The sequence below is a fragment of the Colletes gigas genome, unplaced genomic scaffold (assembly GCF_013123115.1).
Source record: "Colletes gigas isolate AHSC1104 unplaced genomic scaffold, ASM1312311v1 Colletes_gigas_Sc00004, whole genome shotgun sequence".
NCBI classification, from domain to species: domain Eukaryota; kingdom Metazoa; phylum Arthropoda; class Insecta; order Hymenoptera; family Colletidae; genus Colletes; species Colletes gigas.
Window position 1 is genome coordinate 6,642,818 of NW_025106633.1, and position 26,662 is coordinate 6,669,479.

The 26,662-nt window shown below is 39.4% G+C and overlaps 2 protein-coding genes across 4 annotated transcripts in view; both read right to left on the reverse strand.

Annotated features, from left to right (window-relative positions):
• LOC122405428 overlaps window positions 1-24,189 on the reverse strand; it is a 64,584-nt gene extending 40,395 nt beyond the window's left edge. For 2 of the 3 annotated variants that reach the window (XM_043410158.1, XM_043410157.1), the window contains exon 1: window positions 4,670-5,210. The gene's annotated coding sequence lies outside the window, so the exon portion shown is untranslated. Of the gene's footprint in view, window positions 1-4,669; window positions 5,211-23,952 lie in introns of those variants that run through there. The other variant, XM_043410156.1, reaches the window with a different exon arrangement.
• Window positions 24,190-25,143: 954 nt separating this feature from the next.
• Window positions 25,144-26,171, reverse strand: LOC122405356 (translation machinery-associated protein 7 homolog). Its single transcript, XM_043410039.1, has 2 exons — window positions 26,034-26,171; window positions 25,144-25,622 (listed from the first exon to the last, which is right to left on the reverse strand). Exon 2 carries the CDS (start codon window positions 25,619-25,621, stop codon window positions 25,427-25,429), a length of 195 nt encoding a protein of 64 aa, XP_043265974.1. The 5' UTR covers window position 25,622; window positions 26,034-26,171; the 3' UTR covers window positions 25,144-25,426.
• Between the last annotated feature and the right edge of the window lie 491 nt (window positions 26,172-26,662).

A 26,662-nucleotide genomic window follows, 5' to 3' on the forward strand; every position in this document is an offset into this window, starting at 1 on the left:
AATTATTCAGTCGGTTCAGGTAGTCTCTTTATGTCGCATATATTCATTTATAACGTTTCCGACCTCCACTTTTTGCGTCACTCTCGGTGATAAACATAAGAAATTACGTTTTAAAATGTCACGCTATTCTGCATATGACCACCGCACGTTTGAATACAGGGGCGTTTACTTCACACGTGTGCCAATATTTAAAACTGATCGAGTTTGTCAACCAGCGCGAAAAATACAATTTAAAGTTTCAAGTCGTAATAAAAGTCACTGCTAAACGTAATTTTTAAATATCTCCGTCTTCCAATGGATTTTCTGAGGCCAGTTATACCGAAGAGTCATCCGCGTGACATTTGCATATTTGAGCATAGCCTAGACGGAATTAATGTATTTTAAAATATTCCCAAGACTTCGTACTTTGAGCAAGAGTACAAAAAATTAGTATCGCGATATTTATCTCGATGGATAACGCGCCGATGCAATTCCATTATCGGTTGATATCGGTAATTAACGAGCGTCGTTAAAAATGGCTGTCCGATCGGGGTCTCTAGTTGTTCCGTATCGATCGGATGTTTTCTCTAATATTACCTCGCGGTCGAGCCTTGAAAAGCAAGGCTTTCGAGGCCACGAAATTCGAAGGGACTTTTATCTTATCGGCGGCCATATTGGCTATTAACAGGACGAGTTACGCTTTCGCCTGGCAACGCATCGCGTATACGCCGCCGGGGCTTAGCGTTTCGCGACGTCGCAATACCCAGCATCGAACACGAGGAAGCTTTTCCTGTACGCTGGTTTCGAGCAACGGGGGGAGCCCTTGAAACTGTCGCGCGAGGTCGCTTCGATCGAAGCTGCGGCCGCAGCTGCTAGGAATGCTTACCACCAAAAGTCGCTTTATAAGCTTGACATTCCAGCTGGTATCGTGCCAACGCTAATCGTCACGATATTGCGGCACGCTCGTGACGTTTTTCATGCTCGTGTGTCCTTTCACTCTAGCCAGGTGCCACGGAATCGCGGGCCGCATCGACCGCTCGAAAATCATTTAAAGGTCCCCCGTTGTATTTCCAAACGTTGTTCGATCATCCATCGGTCGGACCGGTAGGTATATCCCCGGAAGAAGAGTTGGCAATGCTCGCCAACACGAACCAGCCGCGACAAGTCACGCAGTTTGCGTACACGGAAGTCCTTCGTAAGACCATCCACGGTTCGAACGACAGATTTAACTGTTCCAGCGACGATTACGCCCCGGAAGTGAACGGAAACTGCCACCCGGATCCGCAAAAACACCGACCGAAACGAACTTTTCCGAGCTCCTTCGAAACGCGCGAAATTTTGAATAGAGATCACTAGGGCTGATAATTGATTTTGTAAAAATTAAGAAAGAAAAGTAATTCGATAATAAAAATTTTTTTGCGATATTAGGAAAACTAAAGCAAGATTCTGTTTGCAGAATCTTGGAAATAATAGATAGAAATAAGTATCTCAGGATTAGCATCGAGTATGTAACAAGATAAAAATGAAAAATTAAGCAAATCAGGTAATTGGATCCGACTTTTTACGAATTGTTGTACTACCGGTTTCGTGTGACTGTCGCAGTTATTAGATAACCGACATACAACGAGACACGTGCACAATGACATAACGTGTAATTGCTTTAATCTATTCGATAGTGTTCGTAAAAAAAAAAAACTGTTTTCTTCGAAGAAATTATACCTCGATGGTAAGTAAGGTATCGTTGTAATTACAAAGATTAAGAAAACAAGAAATTATCGAAATTATGAATTTTTACTAACTAGATTCGAAAACGTTCCCATTGAAAATTCCGTGTTTAAATCGTGGCTGATGGGCCACCCTGTATATCGAACGTTTCTCGTTTCGATGGGTGCCGTTGTTTCTGCGCGGAGGCCTCTGTTCGCAATGGCCCGCGAGCGCCTACACTTATCCGGGTCCCGTAATTCGTAGCACCTGGCTCGAGTGAAAGGACACGGACGAGAAAGGATTTGTTGGTGGGTCGTGCGCGATCCTCGGGGATACAGTTATCGTAATTCGGTTAAGCGCAAGTGGCCATGCAAGGATTTTGAAACGGCACATAAATTACTTGGCCTTGCGCCCGCGAACTCGTTCGATCCGATCAACCGCGCATTATCGCGCTCCGATCGGAACCGTTTTCGTTTCCCGGTTCACGAATCGTAATATTACGAATTTAACAAAATATACAAATGGATACTTTTCTGTTTTTTTACATCGATCTTTCAACTTCTCGAGTATATTTGAAAGTACCAATGAAGATTTTCCATTTTTCTTTAACACTAGAAAGACTGAAACTTAGTATATACCTATATTGCCCAAAAGCAGTCGAAATGACTGCATCGTGAAAGAATAAATAATGTGTAAAGAAATTTGTTAAAAATTAATTTTTAATATTATGGTATAATATTATGAATTTAGGGCGCAGAAGTAAAATAAACAACTTGTTAGAACAAGTATCACTGCATAAAGATTCGAATAACAAGTACTACTTTAGCTTATTGAGAAACTGTAATTTATCAATAGGTCAAGGTTAGGTCTGGGTTAGGTCTGGATTAGATCTGGATTAGATCTGGGTTAGGTCTGGAATAGATCTGGGTTAGGTCTGGGTTAGGTCTGGGTTAGGTCTGGGTTAGGTCTCATTTACACTGTTGTTGTATTTTGTAATTTCCAAGTGTATGATTTGGTTTGGACTCGAAAAAATGTCGAATGGGACTTGACGAACAATGCTTTTAAGTGTTTTATTTGCAATTTACCTGTTAAAATAAGTGTTTTATTTACACTGTTGTTGTATTTTGTAATTTCCAAGTGTATGATATCTGTTTGGTTTGGACTTGAAAGAATGTCGAGTGAGACTTGACGAAGGTGCTCCTGAGATCAAAATTGATGTCGAATCACACTCGACATAGGAGTGCAAAGGGTTAAGATAATTTGGATTATTAACTAATCCAGACCTAACCCAGACCTAAACCAGACCTAACCCAGATCTAATTCAGATCTAATTCAGATCTAATCCAGACCTAACCCAGAGCTAACTCAGATCTAATCCAGACCTAACCCAGAGCTAACTCAGATCTAATCCAGACCTAACCCAGACCTAACTCAGATCTAACTCAGATCTAATCCAGACCTAACCCAGATCTAGGGTCTGGGTTAGGTCTGGATTATGTCTCGGTTAGGTCTGGGTTAGGTCTGGATTAGATCTGAGTTAGCTCTGGGTTAGCTCTGGGTTAGGTCTGGATTAGATCTGAATTAGATCTGGGTTAGGTCTAAGATAATTTGGATTATTAACTAATCCAGACCTAACCCAGACCTAACCCAGACCTAACCCAGATCTAACCCAGATCTAATTCAGATCTAATCCAGACCTAACCCAGAGCTAACTCAGATCTAATCCAGACCTAACCCAGACCTAACTCAGATCTAACTCAGATCTAACTCAGATCTAATCCAGACCTAACCCAGATCTAGGGTCTGGGTTAGGTGTGGGTTAGGTCTGGATAATGTCTCGGTTAGGTCTGGGTTAGGTCTGGATTAGATCTGGGTTAGGTCTGGGTTAGGTCTGGGTTAGGTAAGCCCAAATCGACAATTTATCATGTACTTGTATGTTATCATGTGTTGGTAATCGAAAAAAAAATGAAAACTGTTATTTCAATACAGAGTCGATCTGGTCATATAAGAAATTTACTCAATTCAATAATAAGAGTCATTTGATTATTTAAAATTTCCCAAGCAGTCAAAATGACTGCTTTTTTGGGCAATATAGGTATAACACATATAATATATATACCGGAAATGAAGGAGGGGTGAGGTAACTACAATTATTAATAAACGCATTTATATGTTGTACAAAAAGTCACAAAATTCTAAGAAATTGTGTCATTATATACATAATTGTTTTTCTAAGTGAAATTAAAAAGCAGTCAAAATGACTTCCTTGGGCAATCTAGTGTTAATTACATTGCACGTTTTTTTGCAAGTGTAATTATGCGTTCCGCGGACTGATCTGCGGTTATTGCGCGTCACGTTGCACGACTTAATTACGATTCTGATTGAGATATTCATTAGTACCTGGCGACGTATATGGTTACGGTTATGAAATCGGATCGAAATTGCATCAATGGCAACGCAACGACGGGGCCTGCCTCGATTTTAAATTACGAACAACTGCGTAAATCGGAGAGCAACTCGATGCGTATTTACGATCTACGAGCTAAAGAATTGGTACACTCGGTTTTATTTGCCTTGGGTTACCCTGAATAAACGATTTAACATCTACTGGCCAGTTACTTAGTAAATAAAACTATAAAAAGGAGAGTAAAGCATACAAATATCGATATGAATCTTGTAAGTAACTGGAGTTATATTTTTTCGATAAATAACAATCGAGAATCATGTATTATTTTACTGACTAAAAGCTACCCTTGAAATTACTAACGAAATAGTTGGTAAAATATTTAAAAAACGTATCCAGACAGCAGTACCATCTTAACGTGCTAACGAATGGCCACACGTTGATTTTTATTCGTTATTTGCCGTTCGAATAAACTATCGTCCGTCTCTGACGACGAGCAAAGGCCTTCCGCGTGTCTCCGACGTCGTGAATCTAAAATTAGAGACACGAAAGTGTCCATCGAGCCTTCGATAAATTACATACCAGCATCCTGGCTGCTTCGTACGAACCCATAGATCGATCCCAGAAATCTGGCCGTGTCTTCGAACGTATCGACGCAGAAGAAAGCGCACGGGTTATTGAAAAGGCAAACACGCGATATCTCGATCACGTGGCCGCCAGATATCTCCGTAAACCTATCGTCTGGTAATACTAATCGGCCACGACTTCCGCGTGGCGTCCGTGCACGAACGTCGTCGTCGGGAGCTTGCGAATTGCGCGTAAAATCGCCGTGAACGATTGCATAATGACCAGCGCGGATGCAACGACGGTGCACACGTGTCAGCGCGTGGCACAGTGCAACGATACCGTGGCACAACCGGCTGTTACCAACTCGCGAAACCGCGCCTTTCCTGCCACGACGTATCGTTAAAAATATTTTTCGTCCAAAAGGAAACGGGGGACCACGATAACACGGAAAAAAAAAAAGAAAACCAGCAATGCTTCTCTAAACGAAGGTGTTAGCTAGTCACAGAACTATAAGACGCGTACGAAAATAGGAGAGAATTTTGTAGAAGGTGTTTTTACGAGGTATTGGAAGACCTTAACGATGAACTTTCTTTTTTTAATAATTAAAAACTTCTTTATAGAATGTAAAATGGACTTACGGGTCCATCGATGCTTATATAGGGTGTTCGAATTCAAAATAAGACGAAAATCAAGAATACTAATTTGTTGATGGAGGCTTTGTTAAAAAGTTATTAACTTTTAAAGTTTCACCCGTAGTGAATTTTTTTTCTCGAAAATGTGCAGGATTTTGGGGATATGTCTATTCACCAAAAATGGTTGTAATAGACCCCCGCAACCGACAATAATTTTTTTAGAACGATTTGAAAAATTTTTTCTTCGCCGACAAATTTCACCCATTCTCGAATTTTTTTCTCGAAAGTGGGTAAGATTTCAAGGGTATGTCTAATGACCAAAGATAATTGTAATTAACCCCTGCAATCGAAAATAATTTTTTTAGAACGATTTGAAAAATTTTTTTTCGCCGAAAAATTTCACACCTTCTCGAATTTTTTTCTAGAAAATGGGTAGGATTTCAATGGTATGTCTAATGACCAAAGATAATTGTAATTGACCCCTGCAATCGAAAATAATTTTTTTAGAACGATTTGAAAAATTTTTTTTCGCCGAAAAATTTCACACCTTCTCGATTTTTTTCTAGGAAATGGGTAGGAATTCGTGGCTATGTCTAATGACCAAATATAATTGTAATTAACCCCTGCAACTGAAAATAATTTTTTCAGATCGATTTGAAATTTTTTTTTCCGTCGAGAAATTTCAGACCTTCTCGAATTTTTTTCTTGAAACTGCGTAGGATTTCGGGGGTATGTCTATTCACCAAAAATGATTGTAACCGACCCCCGCAACCGACAATAATTTTTTTAGAACGATTTGAAATTTTTTAATTTCACCGACAAATTCACCCATTCTCGATTTTTTTCCTAGAAAATGGGTAGGAATTCGTGGGTATGTCTAATGACCAAATATAATTGTAATTGACCCCCGCAACCGAAAATAATTTTTCCAGAGCGATTTGAAATTTTCGAATTTAATTGTTAATAACTTATTAACGAAGCCTAAAAACAAAAATAATTTTTTACTCAATATTTGCATGTAGATTACAGAAGAAACAAAATAGTATCATCTACAATTTTTGGGCTTTTCAAAGCAAATTTAATATTTCTGATATTAAAGCGTTCAGTTTTGCTCTTTGCTGTAATTTCGATCTGGACGCGCGAGCAATTTGGGTGCGAGGAGACGGATACACGCGTAGCCAAGTCGAAACGCTGTAACAGTCGGAACGTATCACCTTCGTCAAGGTGACGGATCGAAAGAGCAGTGCCAGGATGATTAGAGGGTCCCAAAATTAAATCGCGGCGATCGAGCAATTTTCTAATACGCTGCAGATTGATCGCGCGTGCGGCAAAGGTCGCGGAACGGTAGCCAGATCGGAACCGAACCAGCGTTGCAACTTTCAAGAACGGAGGGCAATCCGAAGATCGTTGATTCCAATATCCAACACGCGCGTCATTATATAAATAAACCGAGAACATAGAACGTACGAACGACAAAACCAGAAAATGTTTTACGCGGCGTGTTTCGCCATCGACTTCTCGTCTAACAGTAAATGGGGTCCAATTAAAATCCAAGGGCGGGCGTTCGTCGTTTAATCAAAAGGCTACGTTAAACGCTAGAAATACATCAACGCCGCGTACCTTTTCAATCTATCCGCTATTGGACTGCCAAAAGAACGCTTCCAACGACGCCCAAAAATAAACTTACGCTTCCGGTAGGCTCGCGCTGTTTCGCAGCGTCGAAACGTCCGCGCGGAAACAAGTAACAAAGTATATTCGCTGAAAAGGCACGATCTCGTGAACTCTTTCCTATCTATCCCCGCGACTTCGATTTCGATCACCATTTCCATTTCCATTTCCATTTCCGGGTTCCCCCCTCTCGTTGCTTCTGGCCAACGATTTCTCGACGGAGAAAAACAATGTGTGCAGCCCCGATATACGGAGGATCGCGTCGACGACCAGCCAGCTCGAGTCTAATTTAAAGAAACTCGAGAGACACTTCGAGAGCCCGGTTCTCGGCAAAAATCGAGAGTTCCCTCGAGATTGACCCACCGTGTTCCACTTTTGAGGAGTGCAAGCACGAAACTGGGTCGACTGGCCGAAGTAACACAAGGGGGTGCACGGTTTACGGACGAAGCTATCCCGGCTAGCCGTGCAGCTCCCGTCACGCGGACATGTTTCAGACACGCTATTCCGACCTACAACCGACGACGGAAACTTCCCGAACGCTTCGATGTTTACGAAAGATTCGTAAATTAAGGGGGCAGTCCCATATGAGACCTTAAGAATATCAATTTTTTTTTTAATTCATTTTATGAAAGCATACATATTTAAGAAACTTCCCGAACGCTTCGATGTTTACGAAAGATTCGTAAATTGAGGGGGGAGTCCCATATGAGACCTCAAGAATATCGATTTTTTTTTTTTACTTCATTTTTTGAAAGTATACATATTTGAGAATGTACTGGTAAATTTTGAGAGATAAATGTCAAGTATTGTGTTTTTTGTATTTTTGTGTAGTCCTCGGGGTAATTACCGGAGTCATTGCTTGGGGGTGATTACCATGCACAGCTCAGATATTACCGTTTCGAAAAAAGAAATCAATGCGTACGGATGCGGAAGACGGTGTTCCGTCGGTGTTATCGAATCGCTAGCACCGAAGCACCTACGTGGCAAGTCGTTACGCGCGACAGTGGATAACGACAGATGGACGGACACGGTTCCCGTACCTGTTTTGTACCTCTAATGCACGCGGAGGTCGTGGACTATCCAGTTTCACGATGATAATCAACGCTGTAAGAGTAGACTGGAATATCGAAATCCGAGACGGCCCCGAACGAGATACAAAGCCGTCGTTTTGGATTCTTTTCGCTACATCCGTTCTGCCTTTGGCCACAGGCGCGCGCAGCCATCCTCGTGCGTGCACTTATCGGTTCGAATATCGCGGATCTCAGTGTGAATTTAAACGACTCGACAGGTATCGTTAACCGATTTATGGGCTCCATTGAACCCGCTCGGTTTAAACGGCCCGCCGCGTTTTCGGGTTAAGCGACTATACTATCGTTGCTAGATAAGTCAAACGGTGTATAATAGCATGGACGAGATGCAACGAGTAGAACTTACAATTAGAGTCAATTAGTACTTTTTCGGTCGATTTTTCTAGGAATTTAGAAACTCATTACGATTTTAGTGTCAATCGCGACGTTATCAATAGGTTACAGAAATGAACAGAAGAGGAAGTGAAATGGAAGATGAAATTACAGAAATTTTATTGTTTTTTAATCGATTACTTTCGTTGAAAAAATAAAATTCGCTAAAGAATTTTTTTCTCGAAAATGCGGAGGAATTCGAAGGTATGTCTAATGACCAAAAATGATTGTAATTGGCCCCCGCAATTAAAAATAATTTTTTTAAAACGATTTGAAATTTTTTAATTTCGAAGAAAAATTTAATACCTTATCGAATTTTTTTCTCGAAAATGCGTAGGATTTCGAGGGTAGGTTTATTCACCAAAAACGCTTGTATTTGGCCCTCACAACTAAAGATAATTTTTTTAGAACGATTTGATATTTTTCAATTTTGCCGAAAAATTTCGCACCTACTCGAATTTTTTTCTCGGAAATGCGTAGGATTTTTGGGATATGTGTATTGACCAAAAATGATTGTAATTGGCCCCCGCAACGGAAAATAATTTTTCCAAAATGATTCGAAACTGTTCAATTTTGCCGAAATATCTCACATCTTCTCGAATTTTTTTCACAAAAATGCTTAGGATTTCGAGGGTATGCCTATTCACCAAAAATGCTTGTAATTGGCCCCCGCAAACAAAAATAATTTTTTTAGAACCATTTGAAACTTTTCAATTTTGCCGAAAAATTCCAGCACCTACTCGAATTTTTTTCTCGAAAATGCGTAGGATTTCGAGGGTATGTCTATTCACCAAAAATGATTGTAATTGGCCCCCACAACGGAAAATAATTTTTTTAGAACCATTTGAAACTTTTCAATTTTGCCGAAAAATTTCAGCACCTACTCGAATTTTTTTCTCAAAAATGCTTAGGATTTCGAGGGTATGTCTATTCATAAAAAATGATTGTAATTAACCCCCACAGCTGAAAATAATTTTTTTAGAACGATTTGAAATCTTTTTATTTCGCCGATTTTCTGAATATAAAATGTACTCCAATCTAATTAATCTTACTATTTTTAGATGCGTAATACTTCTAATTGAGCAGTCATGTTCACAAATATAGATACTAGTCAAATCTTGGGACCGTAGGAATATATAGAATATGTGTTTGTCATTCTTGATAATCATTTGATAGTGTGATATCAATATAGTTGGAGATAATGAATTGCACGTGATAGTAGGATTGTACCAAAATAAAAGATGCTCAAGGCAAAAAGGAGTTCGTAATACAATAGTACAACATTAGAATCAATGGAGTAGACTATCGATTAATAAAAAAAATATTTAAATTAAAATCTTGGGAAAGTCTGAATAACAAAATGTAACCAAGTTTCGTAACGTAATATATCAAACAAACTATTCTCATCGACGCACAGTAACAATTATCTGGATGATTGCTACTATTTTCAATCTCCACTGCTGTCAGAAAAGCCAACTTCAATTAAAAGATAAATTTAAGTCGTTACTATTGAAAATGGTCTAAGCTTCCATCTAAAAAATCTTTCATTTTCTTCATCAATTTTATCAATCACCATTACGTGATAAAATGTAACCAGTGAATAGTTTTGCAAATTTTTAAATATCTCTATGTACGGGAAGCTTGTACCACTTCCAAAAATGAATCTACGTAAACTTTCCCAAGGAAACGTGGTCAATAATAATAACAACAACGCGCGAAAAAATGTCGATTCGAGTTTGGAGACGTCCGTGGGGGGAGATCGCGGAGACGCGTCGCAAAGTGTTGATCTGTCCCCCTTGGCCTCGATCGCGCGATACGCGAGCGAGGAAAAACGTCTCATTTTCATTCGAGGATCCCACGTGCCGGCGAGGCGTCTGGACGATGAATAATTACGCTGTTTCGAGCCGGGCTTACGCCACCTCGCGAATAAATGATAGGCCCGCGTTGCACGATATGTCGTGACACACAATGCTCCTTCCACATTCGCGAATATCCTCGACGAGGGTACGAGGAACGACGTCGATTCGCCCGTAGGGTGAAAAAGGGTTCGACGAGGATTCATTTATTTTCTTCGTACACCCTTACCCCGGCCACTTCACCTTCTTTCCTCGTGTACGAGTTATTAACGCGAGTATTTGCTAAACGCCGCGCGCACCCCGAACCTACGCGACGATATTCCTTTATTTTCTCTCGCTGACACGCACACGCACGCGCGCGCTATTCACGAGAAATCGCGCCCCTTTGGGTTACGACGAGGAGAAAAGCGAGAATCCTTGTAATTAAAAGGCTCATCGTTGGCCCCGCGATCCAATTAGCCGACAACCGACCACGGAGATCGACCGTGGGCGACGAGATCCAGAAAACTGCTAGCGGCCTCCTTGGCACGATTAAAACGAAAATGCATTCTCCGTTCCCGGTGAACCCGGCACCCGGGGAGAGCGTCTCGACGCGAGACAAAGGTTCCCCCGTACCGGCCGGGAGACAGGTGGGAGAGAAGAGAGAATCTCAAAGGGGTAACGAGGCCGGTGGGTGGGAAGCAGTGGGTGCAGATCTAGGTTACCTGCATATTATGCAACCATCGCCGTTGCGATTCCGCGGTTGCACGTGCAATTGCATGCACACGCACGAGCATCATTAGCGAACGCGACCTTGCGTTTCGACTGCGTCCCTCGAACGGTTCGATTTCTAATTAGCCGTATCGACGCGCGACTACACTCCCGGACAAACAGCACACTTTCAAATTATTGTAATTTCCGTTTATCAAGCATTACAGATTCAGCTTTTTCTATATTTTCAGACTGCCCTTATTGATACGTATGAATGAACCTTTCTTTATCTATCTATTTTTATTTCACCCTTTGACTGCTAAAGGCGTATATATACGCTTTCACAAGTCTATCAATATATACGAAAAGCGTAAATTTACGCTCTCTGCATTTTTTTTATTATTAAACCTTTTACTGTTTTACCAATTGATTCGATATGGAATTGGATAAAAATTGGATATTCTAATTTATTATTTTTTTAAACCGTAAGTATGGTCACTTAAATCTCCGGGTACTTTTTTGGTCACCACTTGCCAGGCATGCGACGATCGCGCCATCTATGTCGATGGATTCTTCCTAGGACGCACCGCAGTCAAAAGAAATAGAAATAGTTAAAGAAATAGAATTATAGACAAAATATAAAGGGACAAAATGATAGCACACTTAACGAGAAACTTTAATGAATAAAAATTAATGATTAATATTTTGTAGAATCTCCTTTGCATCTAATTATTTCAATCGATCCGTTTGGCAAAGATTTATACGATTGTTTAATACTTTTTTGGCTAATATTCTTCCACTCGTTCGAAATGTAGTTTTAAATCGTTAATGATTTGAAATTGTCTGCCATCTTGGTATAACCCTAACCCAGACCAAAATATTTACGTAAGTTTTCGTTCCTGGACTTCTGTTCAAGTAAATACTGCCGATGATGTTCAGTAGATTATACATATGAGCATGTTCATAGATATGGACATATTAAAATATTCATTTTTTTTCAGTTTATAATACCAAACAGGAGAAATTATCAGATCTATTTGTCCTGGAGTGTAAGTAAAAAGTCTGATTCAAACCTTAGTTAAACCTAACTATTCTACGTGGTAATTAATATAATGGGTTAGGTCTGGATTAGATTTTCTTATACCGACCACGCATTCATCTTCTATTTCTATTTTCTTTATCGATATTATCCGATATTTTCTTGACACATTATACATTATTTGTTATTCATCGTCATGATTTTAATACAAGAATACCTGCACTTTTTTATATAATTGCAGACATTTTTCCAATTTCTGTTAATAATAATGATGATGATGATAATAATAATAATACAGAATAAAGTTTAATATTTTATCTCCAAATCAACCCGACATGTATACATAACATGTATAGAGAAAAAAAATCTTGACGACAGTGACCTCGACAACATATTTCGAGGTCATCGAAATTGGCGAGGAATTTTTTTTTTCTTTTAAATCACAAATGAAAAGAGCAATTATGATGCCATACCTGAGTCTATTAGGAATCATCGCGTGGAAGCAAATAGTTTTGCACGCATATTTCTAAATTCGCTTTAAGAATTTACGAATTTACGATCGTTCCTCCGAAGTATAATAAATAAATGAATGTCAAAGAATCGCGAATGGGAGGTCTGGTTCGATTTATTTCGAGAGTCGAAGAGCCGTAAGTCATCGCCTTGAATTTCGAGCGCGCGTCGAAAACATCGCGGGTTCAACGTCTCCCCGTTTTTTGAATTCGACGCCCTTCGCGGTTGTTTTGATACAACGCGAGCGGCTGGCGCGCGCATGCGCGGGTTCCGTCGTCCCGTAAACGACCGCGGCAAGAAATGTCGTTCCAGGTTTGTTGTTCGAAGCCGTTGAAAGTCACGTATGCTCCTTTGTCGTGTCTTTCGGAACGATCGCGAGCGCCAGGCGTACGGTCGTTGACATCCTCGAATAAAGATTAGCGGAGATTCGTTCGCCGTTCGAGAAATAATGCGTGCGTCAGTGGACCGAAAGAACGGATACCAGGGGCTTCCATAGAAATCCAGAAGCTACGCGTTGCCAAAAATATTCGCTTCTTCTTATTCTTATTTTAAGACCGTCTTGGTTTGCTCCTCATTCGCGCTGCTTAAAAGGACCGACATTTTTCCTTTGTTTTTTTTGTTTTAACGTTAAAATATCAGAGATGGGCAAATTTCTAATAAAAACTATTCCGTTCTTTTGATCGTACGGTGAAGTATTTTATTTTATCGGTTATCCTCGAACAAAACTTTGCTGTAAAATGTACTCTGGGTTGATTCTCAGTCTCGAACGAGCTTTTATGATCTACATATACGAGCATTTATTTGGTCATAAAGATCAAATAATAGTGTGTGTATGTTCTGATGAATACTTACACGGTTTAATGTTATTAAATTGATTCATATAATCTGTGTATCATTATTATATACTTTCAGCTACGATATTTAATTAAAAATAAATTTTAACAAAGCCTCCATCAACAAATATTCTTGATCTTCGTCTTATTTTGGCCTCTAGAATCTCCCATTAAAATTTTATGTATAGAGAAAAAATCTTCATAACGGTGACCTTGACAACGTATTTCAAGGTCATCGAGATTGGCGAGGAATCGCTAAATCAAATAATTACCCCCCATTTTTTAAAATGGCTTCCATGATATCGCAAGATAAATTTGACCAATTTACATCATATTTGGAGAGAATCTTTATTGTCTGGAGTAGAGATTCTTCAAAATATCTAGTTTTCAATATCCGTGATTGCGTGCACGCGATTGCGTCGGATCGAAAATTTAATAAGAATTACAAAATCGCCGAGTGAAATGTCTTTTGCCCGGTGGGGGCCTCGCGCCGCCAATTACCGTCGGCGGTTTATCGCGACTTTCTCGAATCCGTGATTTAACGATAATTATCGCCCAACAGATGGAAGTGAATCGCGGTGAAAGCGAGCGAAACCGACAGTTATCGAAGTGCACGATGGCCGACGCGTTTAAACAATCCGTAGATAAGTGTAATATCCGCGATTCGCGGGGAGGCTTTGCTTCCTGCTTCCTGGAACGTTTCCACATCCTTCACCGTGGCAAAAATCGCGAACAGAGGCCCCATTACGAAAAAAAAAACACGATTAAATCCTAATTTATTTTACGATGCTTTCGATTCGGGAATCGTCAATCATTCTTTCGATAATATCGTTTCAAAAAGAAACAAGCATTTCTTTATTTACCGAAGAGTTAATTTTGAATTTGGGTTAGAATCTAAATACATGCTTTATTGTTGTGAAATATTAACACTAGAACTACCAAGAATTATGGTGTATTTATTTTGGACCAAAGAAATTAAAACTATAGAAACTTAAAAAAAGTATAATGCAATGGAAATATTCATCCATTCTCGTTATCGAAAATTGTGATCTTGCAAAAATCCAGTCGAGTAAAGTTTCTACAATTTTTATTCAAAAATTACGAATGACTTCTGTAATCAACCATTTTTATTATTGCTCGTGTAAACAAAATCGATTTCTTATACTTTTTCTTTGCCGTTTTAAAATATCAGAATATCATGCTGCGTTATTGAAATACCCTTGCATACTGATAATTATTAAACATTACGTCAGTTTGCATTAATATAAAAACTGTACGTACGTTGTGGATATTATCAGAAATTAAAATAACGAGCACGATTCTAGCAAACGATCGCGATCTTGATTCGACTTCGAATTTAATAAACGCGGCCAAACTAAGAAGCAGAACGTGGAACAACAAACAACCAGTTGGCTATTAATCGATTCAAACGTCCATAACGCCGTCTCACGGCGACGATTCATCGTCTAAGATGACCACCGACGAATAGTAATGCTGTTTCAATTGTCCGTGATGTAACAGCAATTACAAGCTCTAATTACTCTATTCGCCGTGTCTTTCGAAGCGGCGGATGATATACATTTTCCCTTTGGCTTTCCATCTTGGATTCAATGACGCGCTGTTGAACGTTCGCCGATGCAACCGATCGTCGGAAGATAGATTATCTTATCGATCTAACGTTCGAGCGGACCTCGCGCGTATCTCTAACATGTTTATGAGCATGACCGTGTACTCGCTAATCACGCTCTGTCGTCACCGAAACCTAGTGACCCGGGTTTGACGTTTCATTTTAAATTCCATAGTTCAAGGCCTAAGTTCAGCCAAAGGTCACCAAGGTAACCTCATTTAAATTTATCGAAATAACAATTATTAAAATAATCATTCACGGTTATCGCGAAGATAAAATAAATACAAAATCGTAATCAAGGAGTCTTGTTTTTCACGTCACCCCTGGGAAAAATTTTAATGGGGGATTCTAGAGGCCAAAATAAGACGAAAATCAAGAATACCAATTTGTTCATGGAGGCTTCGTTAAAAAGTTATTAACAATTAAATTCAAAAATTTTAAATCGTTCTAAAAAAATTATTTTCGACAGCGGAAGTCGATTACAATTATTTTTGGTCATTACACGTATCCCCGAAATTCTACGCACTTTCGAGAAAAAAATTCGAGAAGGTGTGAAAATTTTCGACGGAAAAAAAAACTTCAAATCGTTTTAGAAAAATTATTTTCGGTTGCAGGGGTCAATTGCAATCATTTTTGGTGAATAGACATACCCCCAAAATCCTGCGCATTTTCGAGAAAAAAATTCGAGAAGATGTGACATTTTTCGACAAAATTAAAGAATTTCAAAGAGTTCTGGAAAAATTATTTTCGGTCCCGGAGGGCAATTACAATCACTTTTTGTCATTAAACATACCCTAGAAATCTTGCTCACTTTCGAGAAAAAAATTCGAGAAGATGTGAAATTTTTCGACAAAATTCAAAAATTTTAAATCGTTCTGGAAAAATTATTTTCAGTTGCAGGGGTCAATTACAATTATCTTTGGTCATTAGACATACCCCCGAAATCCTACCCACTTTCTAGAAAAAAATTCAAGAAGGTGTGAAATTTTTTGGCGAAAAAAGATTTTTCAAATCGTTCTAAAAAAATTATTTTCGATTGCAGGGGTTAATTACAAGTATCTTTGGTCATTAGACATACCCCTGAAATCCTACCCATATTCTAGAAAAAAATTCGAGAAGGTGTGAAATTTTTCGATGGGAAAAAATTTTAAATTCCACCCTATCCGTTAACACGATTCAGCGTATTGCAGCCAGACTTGTCTCGAAGGAAATTCATTTATACATAACAAAAAATACGTTCTCAATTTTCCAAGATTAATTCGATCTTAGTTTTTTTTCGAATACGAAACCACTCGTCTTGTCGCTCTTGATATTAGTCTTATTTTAAAGACTTAGATGTAATTGATAATCTTGTTAAAAGGTGAGTACAATTATTTAGAGATAAGAACGAGGCAACGAGAGTAGATTTGGTGGGTCATCTCGCCAGCAGAGGGCCACGCTCGGTCTACCTTTCTCGCAAGCATTCGATCCACCACCTATCGAACGTTAAAACAGGGTTAGGGTTGAAATATTGGCCATTTTAGCGTGTGTTTGTTCGAACGTAAAAAATTAACGATCGACCTCGATTCGAATGAAAATCTCTCCGATTTCAGTGATAAACAAACGCAAAAGTAGTAGTTCAACCTCCCGGATGATCGAAATTTAATAGCAGCTCGTAACAATCTCGATGTTATCCACCGTCCAAGGGACCGAGTGGGCGTTCTTTCGCGAGTTTTTAAAAAAGAGAACCGCACACGTTACAACAGAACGGCCATTTTTCTAAAGCGCTCGCGAGCAAAGCAGCCACGTTGAGGTAACCGTGCACGAAACACGAAGGATGTGCTACTTGCATCCGAGAAAGTGGAGCCCGTGCAAGGAAACTTTACGAGTCTGTGCGATTAGTACGGTGAGTCATCGCTGTACTAGTTTTAAGATCGTAAAAGTATGACGGATACTAGGCGCGATACTGTTGCCACTTTATTACGGAATCCGTGGAGTACACGGCGCCTGGCCGACGAAAAAGACTTCCGGGACCAGCGTGATCTACAAACCTTCGAGATCCCCCGAAGCTTCAAGGCTCTCCGAGCTTTCGAGGTTCCCTAACAAGTCTACCTAAATATTTGCTAAGCTAAATATCGAAATAATCCCGATGCTATTCGCTGAAACGTTCGAGGGTCCAAGAAATCCTCGATTTTAACCCTTTGCACCCCGAAGTATATTTCAATTTTGTTACCAGCAGCTCCCAACGCCTTTGAGTGTTTTATTTACACTGTTGTTGTATTTTGTAACTTTCAAGTGTACATCTCTTTGGTTTGGACTTGAAAAACTGTCCTCCTGAGATAAAAATTGATGTCGAATCGCACTCGACGTAGGAGCGCAAAGGGTTAACAGCGTCGTCGAAAAATCAGAATTTGTCAAACGTCGAGCTTTAAATCCTCGTGCACGTTATCGACCCGGAAACCACGGGGGGAACTCGCGGAGCGGCGTAACGGAAGGGTCGCGGCGAGTAGGTTTTTCAATTTATGCATTCTGTCGTCACGAAACACACGAATGTTTTCTCGGTGTATAGAAACTGCTCGACGGGGATACGTGCATGTACGCGTCCTGCTGGTACGAACGGTTCTTCGGCAATGTGGGTCAGCTCGTTTACACGACCGGCTCTCTCGGGCTTATCTCGCGGTTAAAGTGCTGTATACGTTTCGACAACTTTTACAAATCGACCTCAAGAAAGAACGTTCTTGCAGGGGGGGAGGAGGAATAATGGAAAGGGCGGGAAGGGGGTTAGTGGAGCTAGACGAGAGCTAGAGAAAGGGCCCCCGATGCACGAACCTGAGCTGGATCTTGCGCGAGCTGATAAGGGACCAGGAAGGTCGAACCGTCTATTTCACCTGTTATGGGGGGATTCGTGATACTTATTAACCCTCTAACGATTTAAATGGGGCATCGATGGCACAGGGTGTGTTTACTTCTTTCTGTGTTTATTTTACTCGAAACTTTCAAGGGTCGTGAAAACGAGTTTAAGCCTTTGGTTTGGTCCGAAAATTTTTAGCATCGTAGCTCTCGAAATTTTTGTAATTTCGTCCAAAAACTTCAGTACCTTCTCGAATTTTTCTCTCGAAAATAGATAGGATTTCGGGGGTATGTGTGTTCACCAAAAATGATTGTGATTGAGTACCACAATCAAAAATAATTTTTCCAAAACGATTTGAATGTTTTTTTCCCCTTCGAGAAATTTCACACCTTCTCGAATTTTTTTCTCGAAAATGGATAGGATTTCGGGGGCATGTGTGTTCACCAAAAATGATTGCGATTGAGTACCACAACCAAAAATAATTTTTCCAAAACGATTTGAATGTTTTTTTTCCTTCGAGAAATTTCACACCTTCTCGAATTTTTTTCTTGAAAATGGATAGGATTTCGGGGGCATGTGTGTTCACCAAAAATGATTGCGATTGAGTACCACAACCAAAAATAATTTTTCCAAAACGATTTGAATGTTTTTTTTCCTTCGAGAAATTTCACACCTTCTCGAATTTTTTTCTCGAAAATGGATAGGATTTCAGGGGTATGTGTGTTCACCAAAAATGATCGCGATCGAGCCCCGCGACAAAAATAATTTTTTCAGAATGATTTCGAAATTTCTTTATTTATATATTTTAATAACTTTTTAACGAAAGTTAAAAATAAGCACGGTAGTTTGTTCTTTTATAAACTATTCTGCCATTAAATGTGTCACTGGTGGTGCAGGGTGCAAAAAAAATATTCGTCGAGACTTTCAGGGTTGAAACTGCGAAGGGGAGAAATTTTGTTCACGATCGACGAATGAGAATCTTAGATTTGCTCCTAAACTAACTTCCATTTGTCTTAAATTAGTAGAAATATCCGTAAATTATCTGTTAGGAAACGAATTTATAATTCGTGTCACCTAATTATATGGAGTGAAGTAATTTCGTTGATAATCGAAATGTTTTCTGATTTGTCTGATTTTGGTGAGTCTGACTTTATTGATTCTTCCTTGTTAGGCATTAATATACCTTGTCGTTTTAACTCTGAAAGAATCTATGAACGAACGATTTGAAACTGACGAGCAAGGAGTCTCTAAATCTAGCTTTTGGGATGATTCGAAAAATTTTAGTCGTAAGTTTTTCACTGTTTTCGTAATTGAATATTCCGGTAGGTAACGATAACAAATCGTAAAGTAGACCTTCGCTAGGATCTTTACGCGGTAGTTTGTTTTAATCTTTTAGAATATATTATTTCGATAATAACACCTCTCAAGGTAGAATCACTTTTGAAGCACACAGGGACCGGGCATTGTACGTTTTACGCCCAATGCAAATGTACGACGCTCGTCCCGAGTGGGTTATGAGCTTTCACTTTCGTTTCTGAGGATGAACATCGATATCAAGGAAATCACATGTATAATGTGGGGGAAAAAAAATGTATAGAATTTTTCTTAACAACGTAGGGAATTAATTATTCGGAAAAATAAATCCAGAAAAGCTCGCGATAGAAATAAATAGGGACGAATATGAAATTAATCTATGTAAATAGAATCACAGAAATACATAAATGAATCATATTAATTAATTGCATAGTATTAATCGTAGAAAGATCTATGTATTCCCAGTGAAATATTCCCAGAAATTATTTATCGTTCCTCGTGTATTTTCGATTGATATTTAATAATCAGTTATGTCTTAGACGCTAAAAAATAAAAAGCTTCTAGAACTCTCGAACTCTATACGATAAATATCTCGTTGAAAGAAAATAAGGAAACAGAAACACGGTAATATTTAATAAATTAGAAAGGCTTCTCCGACAATCTTGATAAGGCAAAGTTTTATACAACAATGACTGTATTTTATATTTTCTATCGTTTATGTCATTTGTTTTCTAACATCCGAAACTATCACGTAACATATTTGAAACTATCACGTTCGTAACATATTTGAATAGCCCTCGCCACATACCGATACACACTATCGAGTCGATTTCCATCAACTTTTTTTCAACCATTCCCTTTAAAACGTTTCCACACATTATTGACTCGCATCCTCGACCTTCTCGAGCTTTTTTGTACCATTTCGAGTAGCTTCTGCTCCCGTTCTGACCCAGTTTCAACTCGCGAAACATCGCCGTTCGTAAATCACAGTTATTTGAAAAACACCGTAGATATACAGGGTGTTCGATCACCCCTGGGGAAAGTTTTAATGGGAGATTCTAGAGGCAAAAATAAGACGAAAATCAAGAATACCAATTTATTGACTGAGGCTTCGTTAAAAAGTTATTAAAAAATATAAATTAAGAAATTTCGAAATCATTCGGAAAAAATTATTTTTGGTCGCGGTGCTCGATCGCGATCATTTTTGGTGAACACACATACCCCTGAAATCCTATCCATTTACGAGAAAAAAATTCGAGAAGGTGTGAAATTTCTCGAAGGAAAAAAAAGAATTCAAATCGTTTTGGAAAAATTATTTTTGATTGTGGTACTCAATCACAATCATTTTTGGTGAACACACATACCTCCGAAATCCTATCCATTTACGAGAAAAAAATTCGAGAAGGTGTGAAATTTCTCGACGGAGAAAAAACATTTCAAATCGTTTTGGAAAAATTATTTTCGGTTGCGGAGGTCGATTACAATCATTTTTGGTCATTACACATACCCCCGAAATCCTACGCACTTTCGAGAAAAAAATTCGAGAAGGTGTGGAATTTCTCGAAGGGAAAAAAAGAATTCAAATCGTTTTGGAAAAATTATTTTTGATTGTGGTACTCAATCACAATCATTTTTGGTGAACGCACATACCCCCGAAATCCTATCCATTTTCGAGAAAAAAATTCGAGAAGGTACTGAAGCTTTTAGACGAAATTATAAAAATTTCGAGAGCTACGATGGTAAAAATTTTCGGACCAAACCAAAGGCTTAAACTCGTTTTCACGACCCTTGAAAGTTTCGAGTAAAATAAACACAGAAACCACGTGTTTGTCAAACATCAAAATCCGCGACAAAAAGAACTCTGCTCCCCCCCCCACTCTCACCTCCCCCTTTCAGCTAAAGAAATCACTGAGGCGATCTTAATTGTGTCGAATGCTAGACACGGAGACGGGATTAATCCCGGTCGAATGGTAGCCCCTACACGCGGCTTCCTTTTCATTCTGATTTCTGTTCATAACGAACCCCGTCTTGTTGAAGCTTGTACGAGTTCCTATGCAAACGACGACGTTCGAATCTCGCCGTATAATTGAATTTCGGCCTTGGTTCGGTATCAATTATGTGCATGTAAATGATCTACGTAAAGTCTGGTATCTTTACAAGCCTTACATCCACGTGACGTAACGAGCACGAAAGAATTATAGTTGTTGGAATCCGGATAAGATGAGCGTAACAATATCATGTACCATGTGGTTCGAACAAATTGTTTTTTTTTTTTATTAAATAGTCCAAAGGTTTAATTTTGTCGTGTGCAATATACTCTAGAAATCCTACCCCGTTTCGAGAAAAAAATTCGAGAAGTTGTGAAATTTTTCGACAAAATTAAAAAATTTCAAATCGTCCTGGAAAAATTATTTTCGGTTGCGGGGGTCAATTACAATTATTTTTGGTCATCAGACATACCCTAGAAATCCTACCCACTTTCGAGAAAAAAATTCGAGAAGGTGTGAAATATTTTGACAAAATTAAAAAATTTCAAATCGTTCTGGAAAAATTATTTTCGGTTACGGGGATCAATTACAATAATTTTTGGTGAACAGCCCCATCCCCGAAATCCTATCCACTTTCTAGAAAAAAATTCAATACGAGCGAAACTTTAAACGTTAATAACTTTTTAACGAAGCCTTCATCAACAAATTAATATTCTTGATTTTCGTCTTACTTTGGTCTCCAGAATCTCCCATTAAAATGTTTCCCAACTGTGACCGAGCTGTATAATATTCCCCAATATTTATTTAACAATTTTACCAAAGATAATATTTTTCGACGACAAATAATATAGATTCTATATCATGATCGTAATTGTCCTTAAAACAAGTTAATTCTATGATGTAAAAAATATATTAATTGTCTTCAAAAAGAAAAAAATGTTAACTTCGATAAACTTGGTCCAACCTGTTTTATTTAATAAAAATATAACGATCCTGTCCATATTATTTTTCGTAACTTTTTACAACCAGGGTAATTTTGTAAAATATTCTGATCCGAAAATGCGTAATAGAAAGTGAACGAACAAATAAAATTAAACGAAGCAAATCGACGATGCGGCTTACCATGACTACGTCTTTCTTTCCACGTGTGATATTTTCTTTCGTAATTACAACATGAATGCTCCGGGGCCCGTAGTGCTCAGCTGCGTTGCGTGTGCCAGCACGTGTCTTTGATCGTGTTTCGAAGTCTGACGTAACGAAGTGTAACGCTATATAGAGCCCCCTGGAAACCACGAAAACTTGCACAAAGACGAGCGTCTATCGATTCGTAAAAAGAAAGAAAAAAAAAGGTAACCCGATCGGATGGAAGATTACCCGCGAGCCGTTGTGTACCACGTATCCCGGCTCTTATGTCAGACAGAACTGTTTAATCGCTAAGTTTTACGCGTCACCGGCGTGACGCAATCAATCCAGAAAATTAGCAAGAAAACGGAAGATCCGCGGCACGATCCGCTCGCGAAAGAAACAAGATCGAAGGTCGAAGCCTAACGGCGACTGCGTTTGTAATTTATACCGTCCGAAAATATACAAACTTTCCTTCCGTGTAGGGCATCAAGTAAAAACAGGACGAAAATTGGGTATCCACTAACGACGAGCGTTACACAACGCTTTACAGGCGTTCAGTGGTAGCAAATACACTCGAACAATTTCGCGTTATAAAGTAACCGTTACGCGTTCGAAGTATCTGTAACAATCGGTTAAAGGAGTCGGGGTCGAACGTGCCAACACACTCGGCTAATTGAGTACACTGTATCGCGAATAATAACCGAATTCCGTGCAAATACTCGAGAACACAAAATTAACGATTAGTGCGATCCGAACCCTAACCTAATATGCTCGATATCTGCCCGAGAATCTCGTATAAATGCATCTAGACGATTACACGGTCAAATATTTATCCTTGAAAACTGAATATTACCATCCATTGGGTATTCTCGACGTGACATAACTTCCCTTTCAATTCCCGTAACGTTTGTTCAAATAATAAGCTCCTTTCGTCCGAAATTCCGAAAAGCCGTTGTCAGAGCATAAATACACCGTTCTTGATAATTACCTTTCGTCCCGTTAATTGCTCGTGGGAGACATAATTATCGTAACCTCGCTCCAAAGCATATCCTCGTGGGTAGAGATGCTCCGTTTTAATAAAATGAACTTTAAATGCCCGACCGATTTATAATACAGAGTACAGATTGGAACTGGCACCAGCGCTAATTACAGAGCGATATTGAAACTCACGGGCAACGTAGTTTTGTACGCGTCGATTCGTTGAGAAGCTTTACGGGCCGTAAAAGGGCCCTCCGCGCGAAGCAGAGAGATTCGAATGAGAAGCTCCGGGACGAGGTACGCGTGGCGAGGGACAAGATATACGCATTAAACAGAGTGTAATGTCTCTCGTTCTCTCTCCTTCTTTCGTGCGACACGATACACGTACGGGACTGGCACGTTCGTACAGCCACCGTGTTACCCACACATGTCAGGCCAGGAAATCGCACTCGATCATCTCGCCAGTAGTTACGGCACAACCCTCCGAGGGTGGAGGGAGCAGAGAAAAAGCACAAGGTTTGCAATATGGTACACCGTAATGCAGGTGAATAACATGGTGTCCCTTTGTGGCTACACGCAACACACACACGCATACGCGATCCAGGGTACGTAGACCGAGCATTTACGCGATGGACGCAGCGAGAAAAAGAGAAGAGGATGTCCATCTCCCTTTCTGCCTTCGACCGAAAGGCCGTGAACGAACTGTCACGCAGCTCGAAGTAATAAAAAATATCGTTTCGTTACTTACCGATTTATATTATCTAAGCGAGGTAGCACGATCCACCGAGCCTGGAGTCGTTCCCGTGGGTCAAATGATCCTGACGAACCCCATGGTTTTTTCCGAACTAACGACGCACACCCGTACTCGTCCTTGCTGCGTCAGGCCCACGCACGAGAAACCCTTTTCGATCGTCCTTTGCGTCAAAGAGATGTTTGACGGGTGCGGGACTTGCAGCGACACAAGCACTCACGACCACCTCGAAGGTCTGTTGCCAACTGACCCAGCCAGTGACAGCTCTCTGCTGGCTAGCACGCTCGCCAACCCGTGCTCGATAAAGTAACTGCTCGGTGGCTAGCGCGATGTCGAACAAAGGTCCACCTAAAACCGAACGATGGCTCTTATGTCAGAATGCTCGAAAGTAGGAACGGTATTTCTTGGTCGAGGAACAATGTATAATCGATCCAACGACCTCGGGAAATTAAAACGTGTTCGTTATCGCGATTTCTTGTCGCGGCTTTGCGAGCAACGCAATGGTATTCTTTACGACTTGAACGTGAAAGAATGGGAAACGGAATAACGGTCGAAATTTAATGTTATTGCTATTTGACGGTTTATTGGCAGTACCAACTGTGACTACGATTCTTACGGAACACGTACGACACTGAATTCGTTTCTATTATTCTTTTATAACGCTTACATCGTACACGACAATCGGCTGTGCACGGAACGAAAAGAATCGTAGACGGTACGATAAAGGGATTTATTTTTTTAAAGTTGCCGGCGCTGTCGATCATATGGCAATCAGCTGTAATTCACGTTTCATCAATGGGCATATGCCTACGCTTGATTTAAGAAATCCATATGCGAAATAATCGATTGATACATGTTATTTACACCGCATTATTTGCTAGTCTTAACATCTGTATATTTTGTCAAAGGTCTTGCGCAATAATAATCCCGATTAAATACGCGTGACTGCATTGTCGGGATACGTTCGAAATCTTTAGAGTATTTTAGCGTCAAGGTTAATCGATGTAACGGTTTATTATTCGTCAGTTAAATGAGAACAAATCTAGCGTTAAGCAATCGTAAAACACGAATATTGCAACGATTATAGACGCGGACTTTGATCGGTCGTAACAAATCAACGATAACGGAATAGAAGATCGTTTTAGTTTTTATAAAACCCGTTCAGATTCTTATTGTTTTATTGCGGTCGACATCTGATACACGAACGAATCGGTCACGAACGTATAAAATGTATCGATTAAATCGTCCAAGCGTTTTTAATCGGTACATTAAATGGAGAAACATAAACGTCTATTAAATGTGTACTTTTGTATAATTTAATTCATGAACGTTTATTTACAAGTGTTAACCATTTCGCAGAATTGAGGGGCCGAAAGATATTTCGGTCGGTACACTAATTGATGTCAAAATCATGCCTCGATAAGAACAATAGCGCGTACAAAGATCGTGATTTTCGTCAGTCTTGGCTGGATCATTTCTTGCCAGATTTCTTTATGCCACCTGTGACAAGTGGGCCCCTTTGGCTGGCTTTTTTCGTAGCCTCGGCGAGCGCTTTCTGTTGCTCCTTCTGCTTTTGCTTGTACGCTAAGTCTTCGTCGTCCAGAACTTTTGAATCCTTTTTCGGCGCCTTAAGAGGCTTTTTCTTACCGCCATCACGGCCAGACATTCTAAAAGAACATTCCTAATTTTACACGGTATCATCGAAACGAATCTTTTATTTCAACGAGAAAAATTTACAATCAACGATAATCCGAGCATCTGGTATCGAATGCCGAATTCTAAACAGCAACAAGCTACAACACGTTTCTAACGAACATAACCCATAAATCTTCTTTCAAACTCGTATTAACGACACTTTCGCAAAAGGTTCTTAAACGATAGCACGTGTACCACTCGTACAATTAAACGGAACATTGTGCGCTTAAACGAACGAATTCTAAATAAATTTAACACGCACAGAATTCATAATCACTCGGAAATTCATGTGAACACCACATGTAATATACTTTGTTCGCGTTAGATCGAAACAATTCTTGTTTAATATAACAAAGATTAAACAATGGCGATAATTCTTTTACCTTAAAGCACAGTGAAAAATACCGGATCAGACTCCCGAACAACCGCAAAAATATCATACGTCAAGACTTTCAATACTTTGCATCAGACTGATATCTAATGTGACAATGCGAGCAAAGATTGTGTTGTACATCCATGACATTAAACCCTTATGAAGATCGTGCTGCCGCCTATAGGGAAATGATTGAGAATCTTTCATTTCTATGGCGCCACCTCCTTGACCAAAAATCTGTGCAGATGATAATCCACTGATCTCTATACATTATCACAGACAAATATGCAAATAACATTACATCTAATCACAGATGATTAGATGCATTTTTTCGATCCATTCCTCTGGGCCTCTAGAGACCCATTATCATTTTCATGTAACTCGTAACATTACCAACAGACTGTGGAGAACAATCGTAACGCTTATTATGGTAGAAAATGATATTACAGGAATTCTTTTGTTTTTTAATTGAATGAAAACTGTAGCCTCTTTGTCTCTACGTAGTACCCTAAATCATTTCATACGAAAATCCATTTTGCATCTAGTCTGCAATTTTATATCAGAGTTTTTTAAATGATAAGTTACAGTATACAAGTTTTCGAAAGAATTGGGAATAAAAATTCATCGAAAACTTCTCTG